The sequence below is a fragment of the Salmo salar genome, chromosome ssa02, assembly GCF_905237065.1.
Source record: "Salmo salar chromosome ssa02, Ssal_v3.1, whole genome shotgun sequence".
Lineage (NCBI taxonomy): Eukaryota > Metazoa > Chordata > Actinopteri > Salmoniformes > Salmonidae > Salmo > Salmo salar.
In genome coordinates this window covers 34,486,801-34,504,211 of record NC_059443.1, presented here as the reverse complement: position 1 = coordinate 34,504,211, position 17,411 = coordinate 34,486,801, and the positions used below count along the sequence as shown (strand labels likewise).

At 48.4% G+C, this 17,411-nt stretch overlaps 1 protein-coding gene across 6 annotated transcripts in view; it reads right to left on the bottom strand.

Annotated features, from left to right (window-relative positions):
• The window catches only part of LOC106581016 (sterol regulatory element-binding protein cleavage-activating protein), a 29,232-nt gene that overhangs the window by 2,808 nt on the left and 9,013 nt on the right, over positions 1–17,411 (bottom strand). For 4 of the 6 annotated variants that reach the window (XM_014162694.2, XM_014162682.2, XM_045702891.1 and 1 more), the window contains 18 exons: positions 15,728–15,848; positions 15,334–15,491; positions 15,006–15,226; positions 11,881–12,159; positions 10,170–10,296; positions 9,293–9,405; positions 8,500–8,594; positions 8,264–8,362; positions 7,732–7,944; positions 6,894–7,294; positions 6,581–6,727; positions 3,441–3,642; positions 3,213–3,328; positions 2,363–2,870; positions 1,957–2,125; positions 1,059–1,225; positions 841–939; positions 115–321 (listed from right to left, as the gene is read on the bottom strand). In XM_014162694.2, the coding sequence (XP_014018169.2) occupies positions 115–321; positions 841–939; positions 1,059–1,225; positions 1,957–2,125; positions 2,363–2,870; positions 3,213–3,328; positions 3,441–3,642; positions 6,581–6,727; positions 6,894–7,294; positions 7,732–7,944; positions 8,264–8,362; positions 8,500–8,594; positions 9,293–9,405; positions 10,170–10,296; positions 11,881–12,159; positions 15,006–15,226; positions 15,334–15,491; positions 15,728–15,848 (3,442 nt within the window). The remainder of the gene's footprint in view (positions 1–114; positions 322–840; positions 940–1,058; positions 1,226–1,956; positions 2,126–2,362; positions 2,871–3,212; positions 3,329–3,440; positions 3,643–6,580; positions 6,728–6,893; positions 7,295–7,731; positions 7,945–8,263; positions 8,363–8,499; positions 8,595–9,292; positions 9,406–10,169; positions 10,297–11,880; positions 12,160–15,005; positions 15,227–15,333; positions 15,492–15,727; positions 15,849–17,411) is intronic. The other 2 variants (XM_045702893.1, XM_045702892.1) reach the window with 1 other exon arrangement.

Sequence of the window (17,411 nt, the reverse complement as noted above, 5' to 3'; positions counted from 1 at the left end):
ATTATACCTGATTTCTCCCAAATGACACACACACACACACACACACACACACACACACACACACACACACACACACACACACACACACACACACACACACACACACACACACACCTGCTGTATGGAGTAGAGCTTGATGCCCGTGCTGCGGTCCCAGATGCAGATGAGGTCGTCGAGGCCGCTGCTGATCACGCACGATGTGGTACACACCAGCGAGGTCACGTCGCCGCGGTGACCGTACACGTGGCTCACCCGGCTGCCCGTCAGCACATCCCACAGACAGATTGCTCCGTCCTGCCCCCCACTGGCCAGAACCATGGTCTGCAACACAACAATGACTGATACTTCACATGGGTCATATTCATTAAGTACAAACAGAAAAAAGTGGACTGCTATGGGGAGGGACTACCTGGAGTTGTTCATAAGCAGTCCTAATTTTCCATTGCACAACGTTTTGCTACGATGTGCCCTAGTAAGGGTGGCTTACACTTGAATGGATTTTGATCGGAAAGGAGTACCTTAGGCCGCGTTTACACAGGCAGACTTTTAACCAATGAGACCAGCTCTGAAAAAGATCTGATTTGAAAAGATTTGATGTGATTGGTCAAAAGACCAATTAGTGTAAAAAATACACCCAGCAAGACTGGTACAGAAGGTTTGGAAAAGGTGGGATTTTAAGAGCAAGGTGAGCCCATTGCATAACTATCCTTCTGGGGGAAATTCTTAAAGGGAGCTGATTTTGGGTTGGAATGCAGCCAGACAACAGTTTAGCCATTGGAACACAGGAGGACATGGCTGTACCAAAGGGGCGGGAGGGGACAGACCGTACCATTGACTAACCTGGTCTATGTAGATGGCAGTGATTCCCCCAGAGTGGCCCTGGAGCGTGAAGAGACAGCATGAGTCCTCCAGACGATACACCTGACGCACAGGGACAAACTGCAGGGTTTTAGTGTGCGAGTGTTGATTTTATACTGTATTATCATGCAAACGGTTGGTGAACGATATACACGCGTGTGTATGCGTTTCTGTACATCTGTGAGCGTGTTCTCCCTCACCCTGACGGTGTGGTCCTGGCTGCCCGTGACCACTCTGCCGGCCGCGGCTCGCAGCACCGTGATGGGTTTCTGGTGGGCACACTGCACCGAGCGCGTCAGCTGGCATGAGATCACATCCTCACTGCTGTAGCAGGGCGAGGGCGGCATGTTACTGCGCCCGGGGGGACCTGGCACCACACACACACCCAACATGGATAACACACTCATTACAGACGTCTACAGTTAAAACGCTCCCAAAGTCACGACGTCACAAACGTCAAAAGTAAACATGTCTGAAGACACCTTACTTGATAATTAGTTAACTACACTATTTATAGCTACCGCTGTGGTGGGTTACCGCTGAGTGTACAAAACATTATGAGCACCTTCCTAATATTGAGTTGCACCCCCTGTTGCACTCAGAACAGCCTCAGTTCGTCGGGGCATGGACTCTACAAGGTGTCGAAAGTGTTCCACAGGGATGCTGGCCCATGTTGACTAATGCTCCCCACAGTTGTGTCAAGTTGGCTGGATGTCCTTTGGGTGGTGGACCATTCTTGATACACACAGGAAACTGTTGAGCGTGAAAAACCCAGCAGCGTTGCAGTTCTTGACACAAACCGGTGCGCCTGGCACCTATTACCATACCCATTTCAAAGGCACTTAAATCTTTTGTCTTGCCCATTCACCCTCAATGACACATACACAATCCATGTCTTAAAAAGGCTTAAAAATCATTCTTTAACCTGTCTCCTCCCTTTCATCTATACTGATTGAAGTGGCTTTAACAAGTGACATCAATAAGGGATCATAGCTTTCACCTGGTCAGTATATATCAAGGAAAAAGCAGGTTCCTAATGTTTTGTACACTGTGTATATTGACATCATTGGGTCGTTTGACAGTGTGTGTGAAGCTCACCTCTGTACTGCAGTAAGCCCAGAGGCTTGTTGATGTCGACAGTGAAGAAGTCTAGAGAGCCGTCGAGTCTGGCCGCCACAATCCTGTTGTTGAGGAAGGCCAGGGCCGTGATCCCAGAGACGCCGTCTTCATTACTGCAGCGTAACGAGCCCTCCACTGCGTCCCACAGCTAACCACATAACACGTTAGTGCACTTGCCCTGGCTTTCTCCGTGCCAATTTCTCCTACTCTGACTGTCTCTCCTCTGGCAAATATTGTTTCCTGCTTGCTCATTGTGACTACCTCCTCTCTTCCCCCTCGCCTTCCATCTCATCCACTGGTTTCTTTCTGTTCTACAAGGGAGCATCATAAAGTGTCTAGTGACGGTGTAGGGGCTAGGGGGGGTTGATTTGGGATTGGGTCTCACCTCCAGTTTTCCGCTGCTCCTCCCAGCAGCGATGAGGTTCCCCCGGAGCTCCATAGCCCACACGGCGCTCTCCCAGTCCGGGGTTCCCTGGCCCTGTGGAGCAGGGGGCTGGATGTACCCCAGGCTGCGTCTCCTCTGGGGAGGGGGTCCCGACAGAGGTGAGGAGGAGGGGTAGGAGGCAGTGAGGCCCGGCGAGGGAGGCTCGTGCTCCAGGTAGGCCTTCTCCACCAGCCCCCCGAAGTCAAAGCCATCCCTGGGCGGGGTGAGGAGGAGGTGGGAGGGCGGCTGGGAGTCGAAGTTGGTGTCGATGAGGGGGGTGAGGTCGGGTTGGTCCTCAAAGAGGGCAGGACGTGGGGCGGTCCGCCGCCTGAGGGGGTAACTCTCGTCCTCGTCGAAAACCCCGCCCCCTGGTTCTGTCCCGCCCCCCAGATTTTCAGGTTCGGCCACACCCACGGCGTCCCAACCATCCCGCTGCTCCCAGCAGCCACTGCTGCTACTCCGCCGCAGCCTGACAGAGAGAGTTTAGTGTTCAGACCAGGAGGCTGGATATGCATATAGGAGAACAGGTTGGAAGACTATGTAGAAAGAAATGACATGGGAATGAGACGAAGGGAGAACATAAAAACTATGCTGAAAAAAACCCATCTAATGACTTACATATGTAAAGTTAATATTGTATATTTATTATTAAAATAATACAAGTTGTACTCTGAAGAGGTGGGTGGTGCCAGGCCAAAAAAGATAAAACATTTTGCATGAATACAAGCAAGAACTGTCCATAGGTGTGTGTATGTAATCCTGTATCGGCCAAGGTGACCTTGTGGATATGTTATGTGTGTGCGTGTCTTACCCATGTTTAGGAATGACGGTGAGGCAGTCTCCAGTCTGAGTGTCCCAAACGCGGATCTGTCCTGCCAGACAACAACTGGCCAACAGCATGCCGTCACTCGCCAGACACTCTATGTCCTGGGGAGAGAGAGAGAGAGAACGCAGAGGAGAGATACTCGTAAATATCCATGCAAATGAACAATGGTATTTGTGTCAGCGTGTGTGTGTGTGTGCGCGCCCAGTCTCTCACCATGCTGTGTCCACGCAGCAGCAAGGGGGAGATCTCGCTGATGGGTGGCGAGTAACCGTAGTCGTCGCAGGGCAGGTCACCGCGGCGCCGGCGCCCGTGGGCCACGCCGTTCTGGCCGTAGTTGCGGGAACAGAGGACCCGGTAGAGACAGAAGAGCAGCAGCACCAGCAGAACCCCTGCCGCCAGGCCCAGAGCTGCTACCCTAGAGAGAGAGACAGACAGGGTTAATAACCTGTTTTCTGCCTTCTCCACACGTGCCAATAAAGCTGGTTAGGGTTGCATTGACAGAGAGAGAGAGAGCACATCAGAGACAGACGGTACCAATGACGGTGTGAACTTGACACACCGACATAAATCCTCAGCATGACATTCCATAACACGACCGACTGTTCGTCGTCCCCCTGTGAGGAAAGCAGAGCCATATGTAATGGGTCTAGTGTGTCCCTCTAGTGGAGACGGGTGGAAAGGCAGATGCCTAAACAGCACCTGTCGTGTAGAATGAGTCACTGCCATGACAACAGGGCCTGACACACTGGTGTGACCAGCTCCACGTGCAATACCAGTCCTGAAACCACGGCAGAGTCTGATTGGTCCAGCACACGTACTCTCCCACACATGCTCATGCATGGAGTCAGCGTGTACACACTGACTTTATGGTCCTTAGGGAAACGTTGTACCCATGTGGTGTGCACACTGGCTGCACATGTTCAAGCCAATCAGACCACTTCCGTGGAAGTATGCAAATGTAGACCGTTGAGAACCAGGGACAAAATGGCTGTTTTTCCTCACCTTATGGTTGCACTTCCATTCACACTACAACAGAAAGCAGCCTTTCCATTTGTGGCTTGAAATGATGTTAGAAAATGATCATACTAATGTAATTCCATCACCACCACAGACCTAACATAATAAAATAGTGTCCAACATTGATTGGCAACCAGTTTATTTGTTTATGACTATTGTAAACCGGCTGAGGGAGATTCTCTGAAAATAACAGTGAGTCCACCTAAGCAAGAGTTCCAGGAAGCTGTCCTTGATTGGACAACCATAGATACGACAGATCCTACTTTATTCTGGGAGAACCATCCAGGCCCCTCCTCCTTGACCTGACCCAAAGATTGTAATAGATAAATCTCCATCCGTGCCTGGCCTGTGTTTCAGAGATGACCTTCACCACTGTGGCCTTTCTCTCAGATATGAACCCGTGAACACTGATCTGGGTTTCACAGATGACCTTCACCACTGTGGCCTTTCTCTCAGATATGAACCGTGAACACTGATCTGGGTTTCACAGATGACCTTCACCACTGTGGCCTTTCTCTCAGATATGAACCGTGAACACTGATCTGGGTTTCACAGATGACCTTCACCACTGTGGCCTTTCTCTCAGATATGAACCGTGAACACTGATCTGGGTTTCACAGATGACCTTCACCACTGTGGCCTTTCTCTCAGATATGAACCGTGAACACTGATCTGGGTTTCACAGATGACCTTCACCACTGTGGCCTTTCTCTCAGATATGAACCGTGAACACTGATCTGGGTTTCACAGATGACCTTCACCACTGTGGCCTTTCTCTCAGATATGAACCCGTGAACACTGACCTGTGTTTCAGAGATGACCTTCACCACTGTGGCCTTTCTCTCAGATATGAACCCGTGAACACTGATCTGGGTTTCACAGATGACCATGACCTGATGAATATGATTCAAACCGCCCACTTCCAATGAAACACCTCCCTGGTGTTACACATCACAGTGGACACAGTTCCAAAGTTGGATCCATTTTAATATGCTTTTGGTCAAGGATGTAGCACACTGCAGTAAAAACACCGGTGGTCTTTGAAAACAATATTCCCACCCTCACTTCTCAAGCAGCACAGCACCCCGCTGCATAATTCTGCTTGTTCTAATAGAAACATTGACGTTGGCCGTACTGCCTGTTACTTTGAGGAACCTTTGCCGCCTACTAGGGAAAACACAGTTGAGAGGCCGTTTCACTCAGTCCAAAAACCACACCAACCATTACCCACTCCACCATGACATCATCAACCCACGGACATCTTACGAGTAACCTGACAGCCAATCAGATGAGCCGGTAGACAGGACCAAAGTCTGTGAGTCAGTGAGGGAGTTAATTTTGCATGGCCCTGTGCCCCGGGTGGGTGGGGGCACCGATGCAAAACCAACCTCGCCCAATATCCAGTCAACTCAACTATAGAGATAAGAGAAAAAACGATTTTCTTTCTTCCTACCTTTTTTGAGATAACCATCGACACGGTGACAGACTGTTTGGCCGTGCTTCGTTTGCAAGGTTAGAAAGAGAGGAAGAAGAGAGAGGTGTGGGACTAGCGTTGCAAATCCTGGTTGGACGGTTCCGGATTTCCTGCTTATTCCTTCCTGATTCCAGGAATCCTCCAACCAGGATTTCCTGCTTATTCCTTCCTGATTCCAGGAATCCTCCAACCAGGATTTCCTGCTTATTCCTTCCTGATTCCAGGAATCCTCCAACCAGGATTTCCTGCTTCTTCCTTCCTGATTCCAGGAATCCTCCAACCAGGATTTCCTGCTTCTTCCTTCCTGATTCCAGGAATCCTCCAACCAGGATTTCCTGCTTATTCCTTCCTGATTCCAGGAATCCTCCAACCAGGATTTCCTGCTTATTCCTTCCTGATTCCAGGAATCCTCCAACCAGGATTTCCTGCTTATTCCTTCCTGATTCCAGGAATCCTCCAACCAGGATTTGGGGTAAAACCAGGGAATTTATTGAAAGTTTCCAGAATTTTGCAACCCCACGTGGGACAAATTCAAGCCTACACTGTGTGAGATGTGGGTTTGGACTGTGTGGAGTATCACTGAATCTCTTGGCCTTGAAGCCATAATCGTTCACTATAACGTTGATCTTTTGCCTGCACAAGAGCATTAGCATGGACTTTGAAGTGGTGTGCACTGTGCATGGGTGTGTGTGTGTGTGTGTGTGTGTGTGTGTGTGTGTGTGTGTGTGTGTGTGTGTGTGTGTGTGTGTTTATTTGAAAAACATGAAGTGCATGGATTGTGGTAGGGGGAATATTAGTCAATCTGTAGTTTGAAGGCGTTAGATATAGAGTTTGGTGTGTGTGTGAGTATGTCGGTACTGACTTGTAGAGCGTGAGGTCTGCGGGCAGGTCGTTAGTTTTGAGGCTGGGCGGCGGGGGGTGGCGTGTGTCCTGGGGGTGACGTGTCTCGATGGCCTCCCGGGGGCTCAGGTGGAATGTGACGGGGATGACAGGCAGGATGCTGATGTATCTGTGGGACAGAAAGGTAACATGACATTTCCTAACATTAAACAATGAATTCACCCTAACCCAAAAGCATGGTAAGTAGGGTCAACAGTGACACACACCTCCGATAAAAACACACACCTCCGATAAAAACACACATCCAGTAACTCATTCCAACTCCCCTGACCTACCTCTTTGCCAGAGTAATATTATAGTAGCTGAAGAGCGAGGGCCAGTGTCTGAAAGACAGCTTCCTCCAGCCCTCCTCATCCTCCGCCCCCCAGCTGATCTGGGGCACCAGAGGTGGGGCCTGGGCCTGGTGGGGTACTCCTTCCCTGGGGGCCCCATGGTGGCCCTGGGACTGGTTCTCCGGAAGCGGGGTGGGTTCAGCGGGGGCAGGGAGGACACTGAGGGTGCTGGCGGGGTCCCCTCCTGGTCCAGGGAAGACTGGGGCTACTCCCAGGTGGGGGGGCAGACCCCCGGCCCCACCCTCCCCCAGGGGGCTCTGTTCAGACACCTGGGCTGCCAGGTAGGTACGGAGGCCAGCGGGGTCCGTGTAGGCCAGGATGCCAATCCAGATCACTGTACCCACCTACAACAATACAGGGATAGAGGGACATGTCAACGCATGCAGAGGACTACTTCAAGGAAGTACTGTAAACGTTCAGACAGTCATACAGAGACGGACACATACTGACAGACGAGACAGACCGTAAAACACTCAACAGGTAGACTCTCTGTTAAAAGGCCTTGAGACAAGGCCCTCAAGGCTTTTTCACACTGCATGTTCTTATCCCAGTGCTAACTCACCCTCCTTTCACACAAGCATTTGTTAACACTGGACTAAGTGAAACTAGGGTTGCAAAATTCCGGGAAAATCCAGTTGGAAGAATCCCGGAATCAGACGGGAATAAGCAGGAAATCGGGAGTCTTCAATCCTAATTTCTGAAAAGCCTGTGCATTTTGCAAAATAATCGTGCAACCCTAACTTAAACGGTCTTTTCAGGAAGTGCCTCCAGCCAGTCTCACCATGATGAAGCGCTGGGCCAGACGCGTGCGGGCCAGGAAGTAGACCACACGGAGCCTCTTGGGCAGACGCAGGTTCCTGAAGGCGGGCGTCTGCAGGGTGATGGTGTGGGGCGAGGGCCGTGGGGGAGGAGGCGCCTCCCGAGGGCGCAGGGGGCCCGGTTTGGGAAGGGGCATCCCCGCCTCGGCCGGAAGACGCCGGTTCAGATCGGCCAACTGTGTGTGAGAGGACAGTTTCAGGGTGCGCGGGCATGTGGGAGTGTGCAACACGTATGAGAGTACAAGTATTGAGTACATGTGTATGGATTACTGTTAGAGTATGCATGTGTATATGACTAACAGGGGAACAAGGTGGATAAAGAGAATGTCAATATTTTAAAGAGCACTGTAGACTGAAGAAATGACTCATGTCTCAAGAGACCTCACCTTCACGTGGCAAATGTGTGTGTGTGTGTCTATGACCTCACCTCCATGCTGTAAACTACTAAGGAAAGCACTGTTGACAGTGTGTGTGTGTATGTGTGTGTGTGTTCACCTCCATGCGTCGGATGTCAATGGAAAGAACTGTGGTGAAGAAAAACATCTGAAGGAAGAAGTCAGACACCAGACCCACCACAGCAAACAGACAGAACTCCTGGAAACACAGAAATAAACAGCAGGCCGCTCATAACACACACAGTAGAAGTGGGTGTGTGCATGTTGTGTGGCAGTATGCTCTACTCTGTCTATGTGAATGAAAGTGTGTGTGATAGATTGGTGTGTGTGTGTTACCTGGATAGCGGGCACCAGGGTGAAATATCCTATGAGGACGATGCACAGCTCTGTGGCCATGTTCTTCATGATAGACCAGCTCTCATTACTAAGGCCTGTAGAGGGACAACACAATACCACATTAACAAATGCTTGGATTTCACACACACACACACACACACACACACACACACACACACACACACACACACACACACACACACACACACACACACACACACACACACTTTGTTCTTCTATCCTCGTGGGGACCTAAAATTAATGTCCATTCCAAATCCTATTTTGTTACAGGTTAGGTTTAGGGTTAGGGAAAAAAAAATATATTTGTTATGGTACTTTTGACCCCTTTCTATCCCCAATTTTGTGATATCCAACTGGTAGTTAGTCTTGTCCCGTCACTGCAACTCACATATGGACTCGGGAGAGGCGAAGGTCGAGAGCGTGCATCCTCCAAAACACAACCCTACCAATCCTCACTGCTTCTTGACACACTGCTCGCTTAACCCGAAAGCCAGCCGCACCAATATGTCGGAGGAAACAAGGAAATGGTGACCGAAGTCAGCGGTCGAACCCTGGTCTGTAGCGATGTCTCAAGCACGATGTAGTGCCTTAAACCGCTGCGCCACTCAGGAGGCCCCCTTACCCTAATTCTAACCTGAAAATATCCTTTGTCCTCATGGGGCCATGGGAAATGTCCCCACAAAGAAGAATTTTCCTTGTTTTACTATCCTTGTGGGGACTTATTTTAGGTCCCCACAAGGATAGAAGAACCAACCCACACACACTCTCTTACCCTGAGCGATGCGTAGTTTGACCTCCAGGTCAACAGGGGTGGACACCACAGACTTGGTGAGAACCAGGACGTTCTCCAGCCCTATCACCACCACCAGATAAGGGAAGATCTCACTGACAGAGAGACAACATGATTACAAGGCTGTTGTGAATAATACTTCATAATCTCATTTGAGTAACCAGTGCTCTCAGTACCTATTTGTGGATCAGGTGACAAATGCAAGTTTGGATGTTAGGGTGGGAGAGAGGTCAGGTTTTTCAATTTGATTGACTTGATTGTCGTCATTATGTTTGTCGTACAAATAAGAAACAGGTTAAAAATAGAAAGTTGGACATTTAGTAGACAAGAAAGAGAAGGGCCGATTGAAGGCAGATAAGGTTTGACGGACAGTAAACCAGAGATATGCCATCATTACACGTGAAGATAAGGGTTGGAGGTCAGTACGCAACAAAACTACCCCACAGAAGATAAAGACTAAAACACATGTGTATGTGGCCATTGTGTCAATATGCACAACAGTGGGTATGTAGGTCTATGTGCGTGTGGACCCTGGAATCTTGGTTGATGGTTGGTGAGATTTGGATGGCGTGAGATGGTCATGCCATCCTCTACATTCCAATAAGCTGGGTGTGATTGGCCAGGTACGCCACATCAATATCTATCCCAGCCCTCTTAAGAATCCCTCCTCCCCTTTAAGTCCACATCTGTTGCCCTTGGTAACACAGTCCCCTGTCACTCACTGTACATTAACATCTGTAGTCTCACAGTAATCCATACAGATCAATGAGCAAGAGAGGGTCAGGGGATTTTAGGGTGAGAGTTTGTGTGAGTTAGTAAGTGTGTGGGCATGCTTTTGGTGTGTGTGTGTGTTTCTTACCCTCCATTGAGTGTGGGCGTCAGGCCAAACAGGGTGCAGAGCCCCACAGACATAAGCAGAGAGCTGAGCACCGTTACCACGGCAGCCAGCGCCAAGCCCCATTTTGACTTCACCATGTCAATTTTACCTGGAACGAGGAAAAAATAGAGTTAGCATAGACAGAGTCTACACACACTGGGAGAAAAGAGTTAGCATAGACAGAGTCTACACACACTGGGAGAAAAGAGTTAGCATAGACAGAGTCTACACACACTGGGAGGAAAGAGTTAGCATAGAGGCTACACACACTGGGAGGAAAGAGTTAGCATAGAGGCTACACACACTGGGAGGAAAGAGTTAGCATAGACAGAGTCTACACACACTGGGAGAAAAGAGTTAGCATAGAGGCTACACACTGGGAGGAAAGAGTTAGCATAGACAGAGTCTACACACACTGGGAGGAAAGAGTTAGCATAGACAGAGTCTACACACACTGGGAGGAAAGAGTTAGCATAGAGGCTACACACTGGGAGGAAAGAGTTAGCATAGACAGAGTCTACACACACTGGGAGGAAAGAGTTAGCATAGACAGAGTCCACACACACTGGGAGGAAAGAGTTCGCATAGACAGTCTACACACACTGGGAGGAAAGAGTTAGCATAGACAGAGTCAACACACACTGGGAGGAAAGAGTTAGCATAGACAGAGTCTACACACACTGGGAGGAAAGAGTTAGCATAGACAGAGTCTACACACACTGGGAGGAAAGAGTTAGCATAGACAGAGTCTACACACACTGGGAGGAAAGAGTTAGCATAGAGGCTACACACTGGAGAAAGAGTTAGCATAGACAGAGTCTACACACACTGGGAGGAAAGAGTTAGCATAGACAGAGTCCACACACACTGGGAGGAAAGAGTTAGCATAGACAGAGTCTACACACACTGGGAGGAAAGAGTTAGCATAGACAGAGTCTACACACACTGGGAGGAAAGAGTTAGCATAGACAGAGTCTACACACACTGGGAGGAAAGAGTTAGCATAGAGGCTCTACACACTGGGAGGAAAGAGTTAGCATAGACAGAGTCCACACACACTGGGAGGAAAGAGTTAGCATAGAGTCTACACACACTGGGAGGAAAGAGTTAGCATAGACAGAGTCTACACACACTGGGAGGAAAGAGTTAGCATAGACAGAGGCCACACAAACTACAAAGAAGAATGTCTCTGAGCATGAGAGTTTATGCAGCTCTTAGTTGAAATGCGGTTTGTGTACTGTACAGATTGCACGTGTGTGTGTGTATGCCAGCATATTGTTGGTGAGTCTTATCATGGTAGATTCTTATGGTGGACTACAGTGTTCCTGTATAGGGGATTATCCCTGGAATAGACAGGAACAGCCTTGGCTAGGACTCGGTCAAACACACACACTAATCTGGGTCTTGGCTCTGTGGCCTTGACTGGGCACAATATCCCAGAGAAAACGTGGGGCCCCCAAAGCAAGAAAGTCGACATCAGCATTTCATTTGAAACCAATTTCCCCCACCGGCCTTAGTAAAGGGACACATTACTTCAAGGAAGAAAGGATGGAAAGAAGGATGCATCTTTAACTAATTAAAACTAAGCCAACTCTTCCAGATCAGTGCAGATAAAGTGAACCTCTAGACTATTGAGATGCCCCCGTGGCGCCCAGATGCCCCCGTGCCCCCCAGACTCCAGTCAGAGACTTACGTGTGGAGAAGTAGATGTAGGCGAACAGTATGATGTAGGTGGTGACCAGCGGGATGAGCTCGGCCATGCCTATCTCCTCCTTGAAGTGCACGTGCACCATGTGGTCCTCGCGCAGGCTGCAGTTCACCGAGGGGTGCAGCTGGAGGAGACGCGCCCGCAGGCTAGACAGGAACCTGGCGTCGTAGCTGCCCAGGACCATGGTGATGGTGTAGGTGACCACCCTCTTCCTGCTGTACAGACTCACCCCTGTGTGTTTCACCGGGATGCCAAACAGCAGGTCTAACACACACACACACACACACACACACACACACACACACACACACACACACACACACACACACACACAGCATTGAACAATATCAGCATTACCGGTCTGCCTGACACTAGTTGGGGCCAGTGTATGTGAGCAGTGAGGAGCGTGCCCAATTTGACTGGAGCACGGAGCGAGATTCCCAAAAGGCTGGCGCGTCGGCCATCTTCCCGGCTCTAATTTCGCTCCAAAAAAGTAGCGCTCGCTTCAGGAGCTCAGGGCATGTCCAGCCCAGCATGCATTTGTAGTCTACTTGTGTGCTGCTATACGCCCATGCTTTAGCTACAGCTATGGAGTTAACTAAATATTTGAATAAAGAAACTGATAAAAACACACAGGTGCAAAATCAAGGTGACTTACAAAGACGAAGACCAAGAGCAAGAGAGGGAGTGTGGTGATGTCGAGTCTACAACTACAGAATCATTGTGGAATCTGAAAAGACACGTATCCCGAAAGCATGATAGTATACTTACTACATGCACATGCTAAAAGAAAGGAACAAGGTTTGTAGATAACGAGTGTGTCATTGTAGCAAAGTATTCATAAACAAAAAAATCTGATCTCTTAAAAGAGATCTATAAAATAGGCCATAAATATTTTGGCCCAATAGGCCTGGTAACGTTACATTCCCACTTTCAAGGAGCGTTCCGTTTTCATTGGGTTATTTTGCCTAAAAACCTTTAGGCCTACCTATAGAACATTTTTAAAACATCTCAGCTCAGCCTGGCGAGAGTGGCCTAAAGGGTGTTTATCATCCCCAGTGGCTCTGCAAGCTCAGAGAGAATATTCTCCGCTGCTGACCGGCTCTCCAGGCACCATCGCATGAGTCTGAAGCCAAGGACTGCCGTGTATTCAAAACATTTATTAAAAAGGCACTGTAGACAGACTAATAAAGGCATTTTTTATTTAATTTGTATTTAATTCTAAGTCACAGCCTAAATGTACAATTTACAGACTATAATGATTTACTACAACTAAATGTTGTTTAAATGCTGAGTGCTTTATGTCACTACCAGCCTAGTGTCGCATTCGCAAATGCTTCACAATGTATTTCTTTGTAGGCTATAGCCTTGAAATAATAGCCTGAATAATTCATTTTCGTTCCTTCTTAGGCTCCCTGTCTGGCTCCTGACCTATTTAGAGTGTTTATATGATGTTTAATATGACATGTAGCCTATTTTAAATGATGTTCGCTTCTTACATTCACCTTTACATGTTTATTCAAATACCTTTCATTCAAATCCATATGGTTTGGTTTCAATACTTAAAAAAACAATTGGTACATCATAGTGCCCTCAAAGCTCATCACTAAGCTAAGGATCCTGGGACTAAACACCTCCGTCTGCAACTGGATCTTGGACTTCCTGATGGGCCACCCCCAGGTGGTAAGGGGAGGTAACAACACATCTGATCCATGCTGATCCTCAACACAGGGGCCCCTCAGGGGTGCGTGCTCAGTCCCCTCCTGTACTCCCTGTTCACCCATGACTGCATGGCCAAGCAGGACTCCAACACCATCATTAAGTTTGCCGACAACAACGATGAGACAGCCTATAGGGAGGAGGTCAAAGACCTGGCAGTGTGGTGCCAGGACAACAACCTCTCCCTCAACGTGCTCAAGACAAAGATGATTGTGGACTACAGGAAAAGGAGGACCGAGCACGTCCCCATTCTCATCGACCGGGCTCTAGCGGAGCAGGTTGAGATCTTCAAGTTCCTTGGTGTCCACATCACCAACGACTATCATTATCCCAACACACCAAGACAGTCATGAAGAGAGCACGACAACCCCTATTCCCCCTCGGAGACTTAAAAGATTTGGCATGGGTCCTCAGATCCTCAAAATGTTCTACAGCTGCACCATCGAGAGAATCCTGACTGGTTACATCACTGCCAGGTATGTCAACTGCTCAACCTCCCGCAAGGCACTACAGAGTGTAGTGCATACGGCCCAGTACATCACTGGGGCCAAGCTTCCTGCCATCCAGGACCTCTATACCAGGTGGTGTCAGAGGAAGGCCCTAAAAATTGCCAAAGACTCCAGCCACCTTAGTCATAGACTGTTCTCTCAGCTACCGCACCGCAAACGGTACCGGAGTGCCAAGTCTAGGTCCAAAAGGCTTCTTAACAGCTGCTACCCCCAAGTCAAAAGGCTATCCGGACTATTTGCATTGAACCCCCCACCCCCACGCTGCTGCTACTCTCTGTTTATCTATGCATAGTCACTTTAACTGTACCTACATGTACATATTACCTCAATTACCTCAACCTGTGCCCCCGCACATTGACTCTTTACCGGTACCCCCTGTATATAGGCCATCAATGTAAATAAGAATTTGTTCTTAACCGACTTGCCTAGTTAAATAAAATACAAATAAGTAAATAAAGCCTCGCTACTGTTATTTTATTGTTGCCCTTTAATTATTTGTTATTTTTCACTAGCAAATACTTTAACACTTATTTTTCTTAAAACCTCATAGTTGGTTAATAAGGGCTGGTAAGTAAGCATTTCACTGTAAGGTCTACACCTGTTGTATTCAGCGCATGTGACAAATACAATTTGACTTGATTTGTAGGTCCAGGTAGTCACAAAAATAAACGGTTAAATTGTGGTTGGTTAAATTGTGATTTTAATAAATGGAGCGAATTTGGAGCGTGTTTTTAGCGGAAAGGACATGGAGGGCAAGCACCACACCATTAGCGATGAGAGGCTCTGCTCACACGCTCTGGTTGGGGATCAATGAGCATTAGCCAAAGAGATACTTCCTCTGCTCTGCCCTCCATTTACCTCCCCCCTTCCTCCCCTCTCTACCTCTCAGTGTGGCGGTGGTGTGCAGTCCTTTGGGTTCGTGCTGGTGGACGGTCTTCAGCAGGTCGGGGTCAGAGTCAAACAGCTCCCGCTGGTTCTGCCAGTAGTTGCCAGGGGAGACCAGCAGACAACCGTGCTCCGGCAGCACTGTCTGCATACGCCGTAACCCCGGCAACAGGTCCGTCACCTGCAGACAGAGCGCCTCCAAGCTCCTGACCCCAGAACTGCAAAGAGACGAGAGGTAAGTCCGGTCAAGTCAAGGCGCATTTTAAGATAGAGCAAGCTAAAGGTGGGGGAGAGACAGTGGATGTGCGTGTGTAGTGTCCTATACCCGTCATTGTGTACATGGTTGCGGATCTCCTCCAGCAGGCTGAATACGCGGCCCAGTGGGGAGCGGAACACGTCCACAGGGACCAGCGTGCTGTCCCAGGGAGACACAGCTGCCTTCACCAGGACCTGCTGTATGTAGGCCACCGGAGGACCCCGATACTGGAGGAACAGAGCCATAGAGGGTTTTGAAAAACATGGCAGAGAAGCAGATGAGTTAGTTATTTTACAGTCCCTTTTTCAGTTGGTATTTCAAAGAATTCAATTGGTAACTACCTGGTACCAAATGGTACTTAGTTATTTTATTTTTAAAGATCATGATGTTGCAAATGTACCATGTAAACAGTCAAGCCATGTAGGTATTGTAAGTGGGGTGATCTTTTAACCATGAGTCTTACCCAGTCAGGCCGCTCGCCGAGGTCTCCCTGGGGCTCATGGGAAGGGACGGTGTAATCTCGGACCCGTGTGGTGAACTCCACCGGCCCGGTCCCCGGCAGAGGCAGCCGCAGCAGGGGGTAACTGGGGGGGAGAGAGAGCGACGACATGGGAGAACAAGTGACAGTGGGGTCTGAATATTAGTTACAGGACTGAGTATTGCAAATTCTTATCAAAGCACTAAAATTTACACTCTCTGCCAAAATGATCATTGCCTTACAGTTAAACGTATGTACACTGAACAAAAATATAAAAACGCAATATGGAACAATTTCAAAGATTTTACTGAGTAACAGTTCATATAAGGAAATCAGTCAATTGAAACAAATTCATTAGGCCCTATTCTATGGATTTTACATGACTGGGAATACATATATGCATCAGTTGGTCACAGATAACTTAAAAGAAATGGTAGGGGCGTGGATCAGAAAACCAGTCAGTGTCTGGTGTGACCATTATTTGCCTCATGTAGCACGACATCTTTAGCATAGAGCTGATCAGGCTATTGTGAAGATGCTGGATATTGGCGGGAACTGGTACAAGCTGCCGTACACATCGTTCCAGAGCATCCCAAACATGCTCAATGGGTGACATGTCTGGAGAGTATGCAGGCCATGGAAGACCTGGGACATTTCAGGAATTGTGTACAGATCCATGCGACATGGGGCTGTGCATTATCATGCTGAAACATGAGGTGATAGCGGCGGATGAATGGCACGACAACGGGCCTCAGGATCTCGTCATGGTATCTCTGTGCATTCAAATCACCATCGATAAAATGCGATTGTGTTCGATGCTTATGCCTGCCTATACCATAACCCCACTGCCACCATGGGGAATTCTGTTCACAATAGCAAACCGCTCGCCCACACGACGCCATCTGCTGGTACAGTTGAAATGGGGATTCATCCGTGAAGAGCACACTTCTCCAGTGTGCCAGTGGCTATCGAAGGTGAGCATTTGCCCACTGAAGTTGGTTGCGATGCCGAACTGCAGTCAGGTCAAGACCCTGGTGAGGACAACGAGCACGCATATGAGCTTCCCTGAGACGGTTTCTGACAGTTTGTGCAGAAATTCTTTGGTTGTGCATTCTTTGGTTGTGCACAGTTTCATCAGCTGTCCGGGTGGCTGATCTCAGACGATCCCACAGGTGAAGAAGCCGAATATGGGCTAATTGCACACTCCCTCGAAACATCTGTGGTATTGTGTCGTGTGAAAAAACTGCACATTTTAGAGTGGCTTTTTATTGTCCCCAGCACAAGGTGCACGTGTGTAATGATCATGCTGTCTAATTATCTTCCTGATATGCCACACCTGTTAGGTGGATGGATTATCTTGGCAAAGGTGAAATGGTCACTAACAGGGATGTAAACAAATTTGTGCACAAAATTTGAGAGAATTTCTGGGATCTTTTATTTTAGCACATGAAACCAACACTTTACATGTTGCATTTATATTGTTGTTCAGTATAATAACACATGTATGTATATATAAGCATCCCTGAGTGTGTGAATGTCTGTAAGAGAGAAAAAGGAAGAGGTTGGCTCTTATGTAACACAATGAGATTTACAAGATTTAGTAGACTGATACACTCTCACGTGCACAATTGCACACCCCACACACAGACACAGGAATGAACACACACAC